The sequence below is a fragment of the Mirounga angustirostris genome, unplaced genomic scaffold (genome assembly GCF_029215605.1).
Source record: "Mirounga angustirostris isolate CCGP_5_RB_7025 unplaced genomic scaffold, mMirAng1.0.hap1 SCAF_6, whole genome shotgun sequence".
Lineage (NCBI taxonomy): Eukaryota > Metazoa > Chordata > Mammalia > Carnivora > Phocidae > Mirounga > Mirounga angustirostris.
In genome coordinates, this window is record NW_026991714.1 from 99080154 (window position 1) to 99097398 (window position 17245).

The window sequence follows — 17245 nt, forward strand, 5'->3', positions numbered from 1 at the left end:
TGCTTATTCTACTGATGGAACAGCCGTATTCTTGTTCTTTCAAAAATGAATCAGAGACTCCAGCATTTGAGGATTTATGGCTGAGAAGTGAAACTCAACATGCAAAAAAGGAAAAAGTTACAACAGAGGGTGACATGTACCTTAAGAGCCAGACGAGGGAGGGATCCACCCTGTCTTGGGGAGAGAAGGAAGATTGGACAGTGGACGTGAGATTAGCAGAAGGTCTTGAAGCAGAAGAAGGAATCTGCCGGCCAGGAAGGACATTCCAGGCAGAGCCAGCAGCTAGGGCAAACACGGAGCCTGTGAAGGGCGGAAAGAGCCTGGGAGGCTGTCTGGTGTGGTGCTGGTGGGGAAGGCGGGAAGGGAGGCTGATGAAGTTGGATTGGGCTGGCCCTGGATGTCCAGTTAAGGAACTCCATGGAGGGGGCCCAAAAGAGCTTTAGGCCGAAGAGTCATGTGATTAAATTGTGTTCTGTCTGACAGCAGCAAGGAGCATGAGCCTTGAGCCTCCAGGGAACCAGCCAGGAGGTAGTGGGGATGAGTGGAGAGAGCTCTCCAGAGGCAGCATGTGTGCAAGATGATCCACCTTGGAATGGGAAGAAAGTTTTACAAGTTCCATTGCTAACAATTTTTTAAAGCTCAATTGGCACTGGTAGCCTTGCTTGGTGAGCCTTCCAGATGGCTACTTGTATAATTTTGTACTCAGGGTCTCTCTCAATAAGAAGGGACAGATCGTGGTCCCTTCCTTCGTTTCCAGGGCCATTTTTAGCATGTTATGAGGCATTACCGTCTTCTGACTGCCTGGTTGAAGTAGTTTTATACATCATATTATCTGGCTTTAACTAGGCTGACCCTCACAAAATAAGCAAGTGGCTTAGAAAGATGTCTGCAGGGGTGCCTGGGTGGCTCAGTCGTTAAGCATCTGCCTTTGGCTCAGGTCATGATCCCAGGGTCCTGGGATCGAGCCCTGCATTGGGCTCCCTGCTCTGCAGGAAGCCTGCTTCTCCCTCTCCCACTCTCCCTGCTTGTGTTCCCTCTCTGGCTGTGTCTCTCTCTGTCAAATACATAAATAAAATCTTAAAAAAAATAAAAAAGAAAGATTTCTTCATAGAAACTATGGATTACAGCTAATGAATAATGGGGCACCTGGTCGGTTGAGTCGGAAGAGAGAGTGAGTCTTGATCTCGGGGTCTTGGGTTTGAGTCCTATGTTGGGTGTAGAGATTACTAAAAAAAATAAACTTAAAAAAACCTAATGAACACTGAGAAAATAAGAGCAACTGACTTGTTTCTTATCCCTGGTACCAGCTACTCATTAGCCACATCTTGGGGTTAAAAGAAATAAAAGATCTGATCAGATATAATAAGTAATCAGAGAAAAAAAACAGACAAGGCTCTTTGAATTCTGGCTTTATGCTGTACATCACTAATGATAAGCTAATCCTTATGTTTACAGAGGGCCTTGAGATAATTAGCTAATGATACTGTTAGGCCACCACATTTAAAATTAGTTTATCTCATTTTTATGCCTTTTTTTATTGAAGTATAATTTATTAGCTGTCAAACGCATACATTCTAAGTGTCAGGTCAAGAAATTTGAACACATGTCTATACCTATGGAACCCCGTTCAAGATATAGAATATTTCCATCACCTCCCAAAATCTCATGTCCCTATCCAGTCAATACTTCCCCATCCCCTGTCCTGAGGGTATCATTGTTCTGACTTCTATCACCATAGGTTAGTTTTCCTGTTCTTGAACCTCGTGTAAATGGAATCATACATGTGTACTCTTTTGTACCTGGCTTTAATATTTTCATATTGCTGCATGTACTGAGTTCATTCCTATGTGATCTTTTACATAGACAATCCTAAAATACACACACACACACACACACACGCCCACACACTGTTAGAATAAACACATTCAGCAAGGTTGCAGGATATAAAAGTGATATGTGAAAATCAATTGTACTTCTGTACATTTGCAATGAACAATCCAATAAGAAATTAAGAAAACAGTTTCATTTATAATAGCACCAGAAAGAACAAAACACTTAGGAATAAACTTAAAAGAAGTCCAAGTCCAAGCCTTATACTCTGAAAAGTATAAAACATTGTTGAAAGAAATTGGAGAAGATCTAAAAAAAAATGGAAAGACATTCCATGTTCATGGATTGGAAAACTTAATATTAAGATGGCAATACTCCCCAAATTGACCTACAGATTCAACACAATCTCTATCAAAATTCCAGCTGGCTTCTTGGCAGAAATGGACAAGTTAATTCTAAAATTCATTTGGAGATGGAAGGTACTCAGATTAGCCAAAACATCTTGAATAATAAGAAGAAAGTCAAGGAACTTGCATTTCCTGTTTTTACAACTTATAAAGCTACAGTAATCAAGACAGCATGGTACTGGCGTAAGGATAGACCTATAGATCAATGGAATAGAATTGAGAGGTAAATGTAAACTCTTACATTTACAGTTATTTGGTTTTCACAGGGATATGAAAACAATTCAGTGGGATAAGAATAATCTCTTCAACAAACGATGCTTGTGACAATTGGATATCCACATGCAAAAGAATGAAACTGAATCCCTGCCTCATACCATATACAAAAATTAATTCAAAATATGCAGTAGCTGGGCGCCTGGGTGGCTCAGATGGTTAAGCGTCTGCCTTCGGCTCAGGTCAGGATCCCAGGGTCCTGGGATCGAGTCCCGCATCGGGCTCTCTGCTCCTTGGGAGCCTGCTTCTCCCTCTGCCTCTCTCTCTCTCTCTGTCTCTCATGAATAAATAAATAAAATCTTTAAAAAAAAATATGCAGTAGCTAAAATTGTAAAACTCTTAGAAGAAAACACAGATATGAATCTTTGTGACCTTGGATTTGGCAGTGGTTTCTTACTGTGATACCTGTTACGGGCTGAATTGTGTCCCTCTACTACCAAATTCATATGTTGAAGTTTTAACCCCCAACACCTCAGAATATAATCACATTTGGAGATGGGGGTCTTTAAAGAGTTAATTAATTTAAAATGAGGTCTTTAGAGTGCACCCTATTCCAATCTGACTGACGTCTTTTCAAGAAGAGGAACTTTGGACTCACAAAAAGACATCAGGGATGTGTGCACACAGGGAGAAGACCATGTGAGGAAGGCGGCTATCTGCGAGCTAAGGAGAGTCCTTAGAAGAAGCTCAACCTGCCAACACCTTGATCTTGGACTTCTAGTCTCCAGAATTGTGAGAAAATACATTTCTGTTTTTTAAGGCACGTAGTCTGTAATATTTTATCTATCAACTGATGAATGGATAAAGTGTGGTATATCCACACAATGGGATCTTATTCAGAAATAAAAAAGGACTGCCGTTCAGATATGTACTACAACATGAATGAACATAAATGAAGTACATTTACATGCTTAATGAAAGAAGTCATTCACCAAAGATCACATATTGTATGATTCCATTTACATGGAATGTCCAGAACAGGCCCATCTGTAGAGACAGAAAGTAGATTAGTGGTTGCCTATAGCCATAGGGGAGCATGGGAGTTTGGGAGGTGACAGCTAATGGGTGTGATGTTTCTTTTTGGGATAATGAAAATGCTCTGAAAATGATTGTGGTGATGATGTCACAACTCTGCAATTTATTAAAAATCATGAAACTGTACACTTTAAATAGGTGAATTATATGGTATGTGGATTATATCTCAGTAAAATTGTTACCAAAGGGGAAAAAAAGAATTCCATTTTTATAGCTGAGAAGTATGAAGTATGTATAGATATAGTACAATTTTTTAATCCGCTTGTCTGCTCATGGATATTTGGGTTGTTTCTAGTTTTGGCTATTACTAATAAAGGGCTGTCTGCATTTGTGTACAAATCCTTGTATGAACATGTGCTTTAATTTCTCTTGGGTAAATACCCAGGAATGGAATCGCTGGGTCATGGGGTAGGTATATATTAATTTTTTTTTAAAGATTTTATTTATTTATTTGAGAGAGAGAGAATGAGAGAGAGCGAGCACATGAGAGGGGGGAGGGTCAGAGGGAGAAGCAGACTCCCCGCTGAGCAGGGAGCCTGATGCGGGACTCCATCCAGGGACTCCAGGATCATGACCTGAGCCGAAGGCAGTCGCTTAACCAACTGAGCCACCCAGGTGCCCTATATTAATTTTTTTAAAGATGTATTTATTTATTTTAGAGAGAGAGAGAGAGAAAGAGAGAGAGGGAGGGAGCGTGCGAGAAGGGGGAGGGGCAGAGGGAGAGGGAGAGAGAGAATCCCAAGCAGACTCCATGCTGAGTGTGGAGCCCTAAGTGGGGCTCATGACTTGAGTCGAAACCAAGAGTTGGATGCCCAAACCACTGAGCCACCCAGGCACCCCTATATTAAACTTTATTAGGAATAGTCAAAAACAGTTCCAAAGTAATGTTATTTTATACTCCCATCTGTCTCATCTGTTTTCATGTCTATGTTTTAGGTAGTGCAGTAGTATGCATTGATAGTTATAAGTAAATATATAGATTGTTGAGATACATGGTCAGAACATTTTTGCTACAGGGGATTCTGAACAGATCAGTTCCGTACCCTGGGACTAGGAGAGAGTTGATATTGTTAAGGGCTTTGTATCAGTTTCGTAGGACTGCAAGAGCAAATTGGCACAAAATTGGTGGTTTAAAATAACAGAAATTTTTTATCTCACAGTTATGTAGGCCAGAAGTCCGAAATCAAGGTGTCAGCAGGGCGGGGCTCCCTCCTCAGGCTCTAGGGGAGGATCCTTCCTGGCCTCTTTCACTTTCAGTGGCTCCAGGCACTGCCTGGTTTGTGGCTGCAGAACCCCCTCTCATCTCTGCCTCCACCTTCATGGGCCGTTCTTCTTTTTCGCCTACTGTCTTCTCTTCTGCCTCCTATCAGGAAGGTCACTGGATTTAGGGCCCACCAGGGAGAGCCCATCTCAGAAGATCTTATCTCGGAAGATCTTATCTCGAGATCCCTAACTTAGTTACATACACAAAGACCCTTTTTCCCCCAATAAGGTCACAGCACAGGTTGTGGGGATTAAGGCATATCTTTTAGGGGGCACCACGCAACCCACTACAGCCTGTTCTAGCAGAAGGAATGGGGAGGAGAGGATGGAGTCAAGAGAGTTCTAGGTGGGATGTGTTTTGTTTTGTTCTTGAGGTACATATATAGGTTGACTCCATAGGGTCTGGTGACAGATTAGATGCAGGACATTTGGGAGGAGAAAATCTCAAGGATAATGCTCAGGTTTCCAGCTTGCCTGATGGGAAGATGGTTCTACCTGGGACACTTTTCCCCAAGGGGCAGAGGAAGCACAGGCGTGGTGTACTCCATTTTATGCTGGTTTCTGCTCAAATGTCATATCCTCAGAGAGGCCTCCCCTATTCATGCTATCTGAAATGATACTCTTATTCTCTATTATTTATTTATTTATTTATTTATTTTTTAAAAGATTTTTATTTATTTATTTGACAGAGAGATAGCAAGAACAGGAACACAAGCAACAGGAGTGGGAAAGGGAGAGCAGGCTTCCCGCCGAGCAGGGAGCCTGATGTGGGACTTGATCCCAGGACCCTGGGATCATGACCTGAGCCGAAGGCAGACGCTTAACGACTGAGCCACCCAGGCACCCTTATTTATTTATTTTTTTAAAGATTTTATGTATTTGACAGAGAGAGCGCGAGAGAGGAAACACAATCAGGGGGAGTGGGAGAGGGAGAAGCAGGCCTCCCGCTGAGCAGAGAGCCCAATGTGGGGCTCGATCCCAGGACCCTGGGATCATGACCTGAGCTGAAGGCAGACGCTTAACGACTGAGCCACCCAGGCGCCCCGATACTCTTATTCTCTGCTGTTCAACCTAGGTATCAGTTAGGATTAGATTTGTCTGATAGTAACAGAAAATTCCAAAATAGCAGTTGGATTAACACATTGAAAATTTATTTTCCTCTGAAGTTCTAGAAACCTAGAGGCAGTGGGGGGCTGATATGGGACACCTTGGTGACAGGGACACAAGCTCCTTCTATATTATTTTGTTGCTTTGTTTTGTGTGGCTGCCATTCCCAAGTTTATCTCAATATCCAAGACATTCCTAGTTCTCTAGCCAGTCTGTATTTCAGCCAGCAGGAAGGAAGAATGGCAAAGAAGAAGAGCTGCATAATCGCAGTGTCTTTTTTTTTAAGATTTTATTTATTTGACAGAGCACAAGCAGGGGAGAGAGAGGGAGAAGCAGGCTTCCCGCGGAGCAGGGACCCCGATGCGGGGCTCGATCCCAGGACCCTGGGATCATGACCTGAGCCGAAGGCAGACACCTAACAACTGAGCCACCCAAGCGTCTTAAGGAAGGCTTCTGGAAACTAGTATGAGATGCTCTCACTTTAATCTCGTTGGCCAGAGCTTGCTCCCATGGCCACATCTAGCTGCAGGGAAGGCTAGAAATATAGTCTTTAATGGGGGGGGGGGGTTGGATTCAGTTAAAAATTGGAGCCATAGAACAAAGAACAAAATTGTAGCATGTAGCTGTGTTGCCTATATTTTGCTTCATTTTTCCTCCTAGCACCTAACCTGATGAGTATTTAATTTTTGACTTGTTTACTGCCTGTGTCTCCCCACCAGAATGTGGGCAGGGACTCCGTCCTGTTCACCAGCCCATTTCTAGTGACCAGGAAGTAGAAGCAGACCAGGTGCTTCACAAATATCTGTTGAGTGAATAAATGACAAGGTGGGGAATCGAGAAGAGAGAGTGAGTTTAAGAAGAAGAAATGACTGTGATGGGAGACCTACCGAGTTTCAGGTGCCTCTGGGGTCTAGGAGTTGATGTTCACAGGCAGTTGGAATATGGGTCTAGAGCTCAGGAGAGAAGGGTGGCTGGAGCTCTTGACAAGAGTGATTCTTTGGGTAGGGCACATTGGGATGGACCTCCAGAAGACAGCCAGAGAGGAGGGCACACTCAGCCAGCTCAGCTGAATCTACCAAGCCCGATGTCCCCCACCCCCACCCCACTGGGAGGGACAACTGCTTCCATATTTCCCTTATAAACCCCCTGTGGGTCATGCAAATCTGCCTCACCATGTGGTTTGAGAATGCCCTTTATAACAGGATCCATGTGCCACGCTTTACAAATCTAACCAAGCGTGACTCGGTACCCTAGGGAAGAAGCTCCCCAACATGGGTTTTTGAACCCATCTGCGACTGAGGCGTTGCTGGGCCTGCATAGAATAAGAGAAATAAGGACAGTATGGTAAAATGAATATTTCACCTTGTTAGAACAGCAGGGTGGTCTTGAACCAGACTCTCTGGGCTCATATTCCAGCTCTTTGCAGTAGCTGTATGACCTTGGAGAAGTCACCTAACCTCCCTGTGACTCAATATTCTCATCTATAAAATGAGGCTATGACTAGTATTGACCTCGTTAGGTTGTTCTGAGGGTCAAGCAAGTTAATATAAGAATTTAGACTGATACCCGGTCCACAGCGAGTTCTACCTGAGAACGAGCTATTATAAAGCCAGAGGTAGTTTAAAAAGCAGCCCTTGTTTTTCTTTGGCTTAAGACATCTTTTTTCTTTAGAAAATAATGGTGATAGGAGATGGAAATTGTGACTAAAAATTACTTTTTCTTAGCAAAATGAAAAGTCAGTATCTAGTTTTTATGTGTATGCATGTTTAACTTGCTGGCCTATGAGACTCCACAGCCTAGGAACCCTGCCTGGGTGTTGACATGGACTCTCCTGCATGAACATTTCCTTCTATATTTTGGAGCTAATTCTAAAGGGACAGGATTGAAGAGCTTCCATTGGCCCCAGGGAGGTGGTTGTATGTGGGCGTTGGAGAGAACTATCCCAGGAAACTCAGAGGAATCAGCAGGGTGATTTTTTAGATTGCTCTGTTCCAACAAGATAGGGGCTTCCTTTGGGAAAGGAGCAGGCTTGAGATAAGGAGCAGGGCTGAAGCCAGGCAGGCCTCAGCCATCTGGTTAACCCTGCCTCCAGGCCATCATTCTTTATGCATAGGAGGCTTATCAGGTTCAGAGGCAATGGAATAGAGGATGGGATGTCCAAGAAGCCACAGGGCCAGACAGGGCTTTCTGCACTCCTGTGATGGACAATCATCCCCAGAGGGAAGTGGAAACCTTGGGACAGAAGCTGAGAGAGGTGTCTCTGGGCATCAGGGTTTTTCTGAGCCGGGGAAACAGGTCAGGGTTGAGCAAGGGGCAGCCTGGCAGAGAGCTTTAGGATACCTAAAAGGTGTGGGACTTGAGTGAAGCAAGAGAGGTGCCTACAGTGCAAGATTTGAATGTTAAGATTTAAATCTTGCACACCTAGGCACCTCTCTTGCCTCATCCTAATCCCGGCCCTAACACCTGAGGCCTTCTGCCCGTAAATTCCAACTATTGGGAGCTTTAAGGCCTACAGGGGTCAGACAGGCGTGTGCATCAGTGCGGGCGGCGCTTGGGGGGGGTGGCCTGGGGCAAGCTGCAGCACCCCTGCACTGTCTGGAGGGGGCAGTGGCTACTCAGTTCTAGCTGAGCATTGCCCCGGGATAACAGGGGCCCAGCGTGGCTAGACCTGAGATGCTGGGAACCTGGATTTTCAAGTGAAATCTCCTAATTTTTCAGTGTTTTCATCATACTTGTAACATGTTAGGTGGGCTAAATAAGATATGTGCTAGGCCATGTGGTAGCCTGTTGCCAATTTGTAACCTCTGTGATGATGTTGTCAGTGGGTAGAACTTTGGGCAAATAAAAGAGGAAGGGAGACAGGCCGAGAATGTGATTTTTTTAAAATTTAAATTCAATTAATTGACATATAGTGTATTATTGGTTTCAGAGGTACAGGTCAGTGAGTCATCAGTCTTATGTAATACCCAGTGCTCATGACATCACAGACCCTCCTTAATGTCCATCCCCCAGTTCCCCATCCCCCTACCCCCTCCCCGAGAATGTGATTTTACAGCCCCAGCCCCTCCAGGGAGCAAAACCAGCTGCCTTCAGTGTTGTCCAAGAGGGGCCGCAGAAAACAGCGCTGGTGGATTCATTTCAGAAATTTCCTCCACCCGTTCCCGTGGAGAGTTAGCATCTAAATCAGCGATTCATGATCCTAGCAGCACCTGAGATGGACCTGGGGAACCTTTGTAAAGTGCTGTTTGGCCTGCGCTCCAGGTCAGTTCCGCCGCCCTCTGGGGCCGAGGCCTGGGCATCAGCATTTGTAAAAGCAGCCAGGTTGAAATCCACAGATCTAATAGAAATGTGGGTTTCAGGACCCCTTCCAGGTGCTTCCTCTCAGACCATGCTTTGCCTGCCAGCAACCCCATCTGCTCAGGATTCCAACACATGGCAGTGGCTCGCACGCTAGCCTTCCTTTTTCTTTCTTCCCTGCCTCTGCCTCGGAGACCTTAAACACGCTCTCATTGACTGATTAAGTGGGGATAATGATATTTGCCCTGGTAACCTCACCAGCCTGTTATCAGGAGAAATGAGGCATTATTCGAGAAAATAAATGCTCTGTAAACTGTCCGTATGATGCAAACATTGCCGGTAGAAGTGTGCGCCCAGGTGCTGGGGTACAGCTCTGATCCGCTGGAGAGAATTTCTGGAGTGCCATTTCCAGCGCCCGGGGTCAGATGGGAGTTGTCACATTCTGACATGGCCGTGGCCTGCCTTCTCTTACTGGCAGCTGTGTTTTGTGGGTGGCAGCCTGGCATGGCCTGACCTCCCCCACCAGCCCCCATCCCAACTCTGGTACAAGAGGGAGCACAATGAACAGGGAAATCCAGGGGATTTTGGTGAGAGGGGAGGGCCATCTGGAGGGTGAGGGGAGACCTCTGGAACTAGATTTCCAATGGTCAAGGTCTTTGCTGTTCTTCCTTGGGGTCCAGAGAATAATCAGCAAGGGGCTTGATGTAGTTTTGGAACGTTGGTGAGGTCCGGAGCCGATGGCCAAGAAAGAATTCTTGAGATGTCTTTGGTGCAAAAAGGTGATTTTATTAAAGCACGGGGACAGGACCAGTGGGTAGAAAGAGCTGCTGCCCTGGGGTTGTGAGGAATGGCTGATTATACACTATGGAGTTAGGGGAGGTAAGGAAAAAGGGAGGTGTCCAAAAGGGCTCTCATATGCTAAAGAGGACTCTCAGGATACCGGAGGCCTGGCTATTATCAAGTGAAGGTTGTTTTTCCCTGTTAGCAAAGCATCAATGTTAAGACAGTTGGAGGTTTCCTAAAGGAATGTCACATATATCCCACTCCGGAGTGTGTGTGGAGGGGAGGTTGCGGTGCGTCAGCTTGTGCTTTGTCCTCAGCTAGCCTCCTGCTCCCTCATCAGGCTCAGCTGGGGTCTAAGAGCTATCTGACAGCAAAAAGAGGTGGGATAATAAAGAAGTGCTTGAGGTGATCACTGGCATGATAAGGCAGGGGACAGAGGCCCAGCTCTGAGCCCAGGAGCGGATGCAGCAGTGCAGCCTGGGCTCTGGTCTCAGGAAGCTGTGTGACTGGGGCAGAGAAGGCCAGCCCCCCAGAAGACAGTCACCAATATCAGGCAGACTGTTAGGACTCAGCCTCACTTATCTGAGGCCCAGGCTGCAGTGTGGTGGGGGTTGGGGAGAATGGGCAGAGCACTGGCTGGGCATCAGAACTGGGTTTGAGTCCCAGCTCCAACCTCCACCACAGCCTGACACTGGACAAAGATGGCCCACTTGCTGCATCGCAGGTTCCTCGTCTGTAAAGAAGAGTCTTGGTCTAGATCTAGATGGACTGTGAGCACAGTCCGAGTTGGCCTTGTGGAAGTGCTAAGGTCTGGGAGACTGGGGTGAGTAGCATGCTCAGGAAAGGCTTTCTGTGGAGGGTGGGAGAGCTGGGCCTCAGTGAGAGGGTGACCGGGACACTTGGTCAGGGGGTGGTGAGTGGAGAAGATGGGGCAAGCAGGGATATACGAGCAGGAGCTCAAAGGGACCTGGCGGGCCGGGGACAGCGGGAAGTGGCCTTACTGTGGCTCCGGGGGGAGGAAGAGATAAGTGGGGAAGAGTTGAGTCAGATCACAGAAGGCCTCAGACATCAGGCAGAAGTGTTTCAATTGGCTCCGCCAGGAAGGAGGAGGTCATCAAGGGATTTGGGGCAGAGCTATGATGGGATTAGGCTGCTTTTTTAGCAGGAATAATGTGGCCTGGACTTCAGAATGACTTGGATGGTAGAAAGCCAGGAAACAGGGAGGGCAGCTAGAAGACTTTTGTAATATTTCTGGCATGGGACAATGAGGCCTAGGGGTTGAAGGAAGCAGTGGCGCAGGCCTAGAGGTATTTCTCAGGAAATACTGATGGACCTTGGGGCCCGCGTGCATTCAAGGGGTGGAGAGGAAGGAGTCATCTTGAGAAGCAGTTTTCTCTCTCAACTGCCAGGGAACAGAAAGCATTGGCAGCTGCCCTGCTTGCAAACATAGTATCTCGGGGTAGCCTGGAAAACTGGGAAAGCTGCTCCCTGGCTCCAGCTCATGATGATCCCAGAGAACATGGATGTAATGGGGGCACAGTGATGGCGGCGGGGGGGGGGGTGCGGGTTGAGGGTTATGTATACTCTGAATGCTTCTGATCACTGCACTGGGCTCATGCCACCTTGGAGGGTTAGGTGTGGAAGCCAGAGCAATTTGCTAAACACAGTTCTTGATCCTCAAGGAACTTCCAGCCTCACAATTGCAGGCCTCAGATGGCAGTGGAGAACAACCAAATCGTTCTCTTTCTCCCAGTTTTGCTTTATGGCCATGTAGACAGTGTAAGCGTTGGATGGATGCCAGAGAACTTCTGTTCCTAGTTTATAACGGTACTATCCTGAGGGCAGACCCAGGCTTTGTGGGGTTTGAAGCTTAAATAACTTTAGGGAGCCTCTTTAGAAAATAATCCAAATTACAAATATAAAATTACTACGCCCTCTCAGGGCCTAGAACGGGGAAGAATGCAAGTGAGAAGCCCTCATCAGCTTCCCAATCTTATAATCCCACCATTTATGGTGTCTAATAAGCAGGTGTTTTAATGTAGTGGGTGGGTGGGCTTTAGGATCTCCATGTTATGGATGAGGAAGCAAGCTCAGGAAGGTGACTCAGAATGTCACAGCCAGAAAGCCAGCCATGAGTGCTGAGCTCCTGACTGAAGGCTCTGGCCTCAAGGGCCACATCTGAGGTCCTCTTCAGTTGGTGACTGCAGCGGTCAGACCCCTGATGTTCCTGAGGAGGAATGTCCTGGACCTAAGCCCTCTCCCCCGAGACCACTGTACCTTTATGTAGGCTGGTCAGGGCTCCCCCGGATCCAGGTCTGGGGTAGAGGTTGGGGGGTTGGACTGTGGCCATCTCTCAGGGCACCACGTGGTGCAGCCTTGGTCCCAAGAGCACGGCCCATTTCCGCAGAGAGGAAGGACCGCAAACTGCAAGGGTGAGCATTGACTTTGAAAACACACAGACCGAATCCTGGGATCTACAACTTCCTGGTTGTATAAAGTTCGGCAAGAAACGCCGCCTCCGTGAGCCTCAACTTGATTACCTGTTGAATCAGGATAGTAACCACTTCATCGTATTTTGAGCTCATTACATGTCTCCTCGTGAGGCAGTAAAACTCCCGCACCCAGACGCGACGGATCTAAGAACACCCCGATAGCGATCGGTCCAAGCCGCAGCCTAACCGCCTGATTCCGCACCTCCCCTCCCCCTCGTTAAGGCTGAACGTGTTTCTCAGGATTCCTCCCAGTCCGGCTCACTTCCGTTGAGGAAGCGAAAAAGGTGGCACCTCGGAGGGGCGCCTGAAGGATCCCCCGGACGCCCGCGGGCCTGGGTGCCAGAGAGGAAGAGGAAGCCCGGGGTGGGGGGTGAGGGGTGCGGACAGGCCGGGGCGTGAGCCCTCGGAAGAGCGGCAGGAACCAGTGACTCCGGGGCCTGCGCTGTGGGGCGTCGCTCTCGATTTAGCAACACAAATCCGCCTGCCGGAGATTAGGCCGGGCGAGCCGGGTTAGGGGGGATGCACTGCCCGGAGGACGCAGCCGGGGCTCGGCGCTCTGCCCGGCGGACCCGCAGGAGCCGGCCGGAGCGACGATCGGGTGCGAGGACCGCGCAGCCTGCCGGCTCTCGCCTCCTCCGGCCCAGGCCCAGCTCGCTCTGCACGCCCACTTCTGCACCCGCCTCCGGCGTCTCCCCATCCGCGGAACTCCCGGGGGCGAGCTTCATTTTCCCGCGAAGGGGGCCGCCCCCGCAGGCCGCTCCGGCCGGCAGCCGGCCCTCCTCGGGGGCTGCTCGTCCCGCCCGAGCCGGGCGGCACCTCCTCCCGCGCTCCGCGCGCGTCCGCCCGGCCGGGCGCCGCCACGCGCGACCCTGCGCGCCCGAGCGAGCCTCCCGCCCTCGCGCCGGCTCCCTACGTGGGGGACGTGCCGGGAGATGCCGGCCCGTGGGGGATTTCGCAGCGCCGCCGCCCCCTTTCCGGCGCGGGAGGGAGCGGCCGCCGCGCCCCCCCGCCCGGGCCCGGACGCCGCCGCCTGGCGCTGCAGAGGCGGGCGGCAGCCAATGGGCGCCGAGGAGGTGGGCCGGCTGGCGGCTGTCACCCTGCCGGGGACGGGAGCGCGGAGCCGGGGAGCGCGCGAGCCACCGCCTCCCGGGCCTTGGGGGTGGAGCCGCGGCTGGAGGAGGAGGAGGAGGAGCCGCCGAGCAGCCGCCCGAGGACCACTGCTCGCCCGGGCTGCGGAGCACCGACGCCGGCCCCACGCCCGCCGCCCCGCGTCCGCCGCCGTCAGCATGATCGCCGCGCAGCTCCTGGCCTATTACTTCACCGAGCTGAAGGATGACCAAGTCAAAAAGGTGAGCCCCCGCGCGCGCCGCCGCCCGGCGCTCTGCCCGCAGCGTCGCATTCCGGCATCCGCTCGCCGCCGCCGCCTCCATCCTCCCGCGCCCAGCCTCCCCCAGGCCGGCACTGCTTGGACTGCAGGGCGGGAGAAGCCTTCGCCCTGCGATTCTGCCCGGGATTGTGTGTGTGGTGGGGGGAAGACCCCCGAGACCGGGCTGCGTGCTACAGTGTCCTTGAGCCGGGCTGTGGATGTCAGACGGGCCCCCGGGCCACGCGGGGTGGCGCCTGAGCCCGGGGACCGGTGGGTCGGTCCGCAGGGCCTGTTCCGAAGGTTCTGAGCGCCGTGGGCGGAGGAGTGATTACAGAGATGTTGGGGAGCTGAGTGCGCAGCAGGCGGGGGTGCCGGCTGGAGGCCGGGCATCCCATATTTGGGGTTCCCCGCGGAGGGCGCCGGGTGTCCCGGAGAAGCTCTCACCCCGGCTCTACCCGCTGTTGCGGCTGCCCCCTTAATCTGGGGACAGGGTGACCCGCCCGGCTTCCCGGAACGGGGAGGGGTGCGGAGGCCACCGGAAACTTTGCTCATAGGCCTCAGGTCTGGAGCGGCATGTCTGAATGGAATTTTTTATTCCTCTACGTGACTGCTCTCTTAAACTGTAATTTCCAGCCAGCGCAGGGAGCTTAAATAAGAGACTGGTCTTTTGAGTCGGATGGAGGCCTTCACATGTATGCCTGTGACATGTGTGTACTCGCACAGGGATGCATCTCCCTACCCTAAGGGGTTGCTGCCTTGGACATCTGTCTAGCAGAAAATACTGTCCACTGGCAGGTCTTAAAGGTGTATCTCTCCCTTATGCCAGCCCTGCCACCATGTTTTTAAGGAACAGCCTAGGTGGTGAGGAAGAGCGCCCATTTTACCAGTCCGAGGCCTGGCACGGGCCCCTGACCCACCCACACCCACCATGGGTGACGGGAGGACTGCTGGAGTAAGCTGGGATGGACAGTGAACCTGACTGTGGAGTTCAGACGAGGGAAGTACCCACAGGTGAGAGGCGGGAGCGTAAAGCCACAGGATGTTCACTCAGTTCTCTTCCTACCTACCTAGGACAACCCCCTCTGGCACACTAGGAAGTAGGCCTGCTGCGGGCAGTGACCTCATCAAGGTCACCCCGTGAGTTAGAGGCAGAGCTAGGGCGGGTCTCTCCCTCCCTCCCCTGGGAACCCGGGCTCCTACTGGAAGTCAGCTGAGGGGGAGGTGCTGAGACAAAGGCCCTGGGGATGCTGCTTGGATCCTGGGTCCTGTGCTGAGTGGGGACCTGAGTAGGGCAATTAGGAGACAGGCCTGGAAATCTGCCACCGCCCCTCATAGCTAGGAGCAACAGTGACTTTAGAGTTGTCCCACTGTGGGACTCCTGCTCATTGCCAGCAGCACGTGGAGCTTCCTCTGGCCACTGAGCTCAGGAGCTGTGCCTGCCTGCAGGTACATTTCACGTTCTCCTCAGTGGTTGGGTGTGCCGTTGATGTTCTTCCCATTTCCAGTGGGGAATTTAAGCTACAGATGAGTTCACTGTCCTTCCCCTGCATGTGGCACACACTGTAGCTCAAGACAGCAGATCCCTGAGATGGGGGACCCAGATGACCCTTCTAAGCTTCCACCGGCCATACCCGCCATCACCTGTGTGGTCTCCAGGGCCTATGTTGGGTTGAGGTTTGGACTGTACTCAGTAAGAATTGTTTTATCAGGCACTCAGTGTTGACTGTGGCCTCCCTCGAATTCTATCCACCAGGCTCCCTGAGGCATCTGGGTGTGTGACTTCTGATTCAATTGGTGGTCGTCCTCAAATCCCTTCTGCTCTGAGATTGGGATCCTGGCATTCCCTCCCCACCCTCTGCTGGCCTCAGAACATTGCTGGAGGAGGGTCTTGAGGCCAAAACTTCCACCACATATTATTATTGGCCACGGAGAGTTTTAAGAACGAGATGGCTTTCTTGCACACCACTGGGGACCATCTTAAACTGCTTTCTATGGGGGGGATGTGTGTGTGTATTCCCGCCAGAGGATCACCTTGGTCTGCATTATGGGCTACGTGGCATTGCTATCCATGGGTGTGGTCACCAGGAAGCTTCCTGGGCCTCCTGAGAGCCTAGTGGACACGCGTTCCGGTGGCCTAGTCAGCTTTCCCCACCCCCACCTTGCAGAAGCTGGGGGACTGCATCTTCTCTCTTGGAACTCAAGACTTGGTAGAGAGCGGCCCTTTCTACCCACTGCTTGCTGTGAAAAGCCTGGGTGGGGCTGCAGGGCTGCAAGGCCTGTTCTTCTTGCCGAAATTGGGCCCTCCCTGCGACCCAGTGGGGACCCAGTGAGGCTAGCCCCCCGCCTGCCTACCCAGCCAGCGTGGGTAGCCATGATGAGTCAGCCCTTCAGCCCTAGGCAGGCTCTGGGGCTCTGGAGACAGCCCTGGCACCCCCCACTAACCTTCATTCATTTTCTTGCCTTCTGGCCTGGGGATAGGAGGAAGGAAGATGGGATGGTGCCAGGGAAGGTTTCTTCGGGATTGCTCAGGATACAGAAGCGATCATGAAACGGGTTATCATTTCTCTCTCCATTGCCTATAAGACATGTCACTAATTCAATTTCATAAAGATATCCGGGGTTGAAACAGGCCAAGTGCCTGGCTACCTGGTGTGGAGCCCCATTTACCAGACTGTCCCTTCATGATATTGGTTAATGGGGTGCTGGGAAAAGCGTGTCCTGGCATTAGACTGAAATAAGTACAAGACGTATTTTCCTTTTACTCTCCTAGTGCTTTCAGCAGGAAAGGGAAGGCATGTGTGTGTTTGTGAAAGATCCCATTCATCAGAATCCCAGACATCTACTAGTTCTGCAGCTAGAGACTGGGTCCTTTGACCTCCAAGTAACTTTTAACAGGCCTGTCACCTTGCCTGCTTCTTCCGCTTGGCTTCGCTGTTAGGAGCCTGGAGGAGGGTGACTGTGTGCATAGTGCTTTGTTTGGGAGAGAAAGAGGAGTCCAGCAAGGTGAGAACTTGGCCTCTTAAGGACTAGCTTCCCGGGGTGCCTGGCTGGCTTAGTCGGTAGAGCATGCGACTCTCCATCTCAGGGTTGTGAGTTTGAGACCCACATTGTGTTTGGAGATTACTTAAAAATAAAATCTTAAAAAAAAAAAAAAAAAAGGAAGAACTAGCTTCCTTTCCTCTAAGTTTGTCAGAATGGTGACGAGTGGGTTATCTCTGAGTGGGATCCCCGTGACTCTAAGTAATCCCCATTAGCAGGTGAACAAACAGGTGCGATTTGTCCGACAGCTGAACTCAGGAGTACTGGGCCCAGAAAGGTGGGGGAGAGTATGCTTAGCAGTTAAAGGGCTATCCACGGTTTATTTTCTCAGAGCTCATGTGTCCCAGCTGCAA

The 17245-nt window shown here is 50.4% G+C and overlaps 1 protein-coding gene across 2 annotated transcripts in view; it reads left to right on the top strand.

Moving 5' to 3' along the window:
- The first annotated feature begins 13541 nt into the window (after positions 1 to 13541).
- The window catches only part of HK1 (hexokinase 1), a 79093-nt gene continuing 75389 nt past the window's right edge, over positions 13542 to 17245 (top strand). Inside the window, exon 1 of one of the 2 annotated variants that reach the window (XM_064594737.1) lies at positions 13542 to 13836. In XM_064594737.1, the coding sequence (XP_064450807.1) occupies positions 13546 to 13836 (291 nt within the window). In that variant the 5' untranslated portion in view covers positions 13542 to 13545. The remainder of the gene's footprint in view (positions 13837 to 17245) is intronic. The other variant, XM_045877971.3, reaches the window with a different exon arrangement.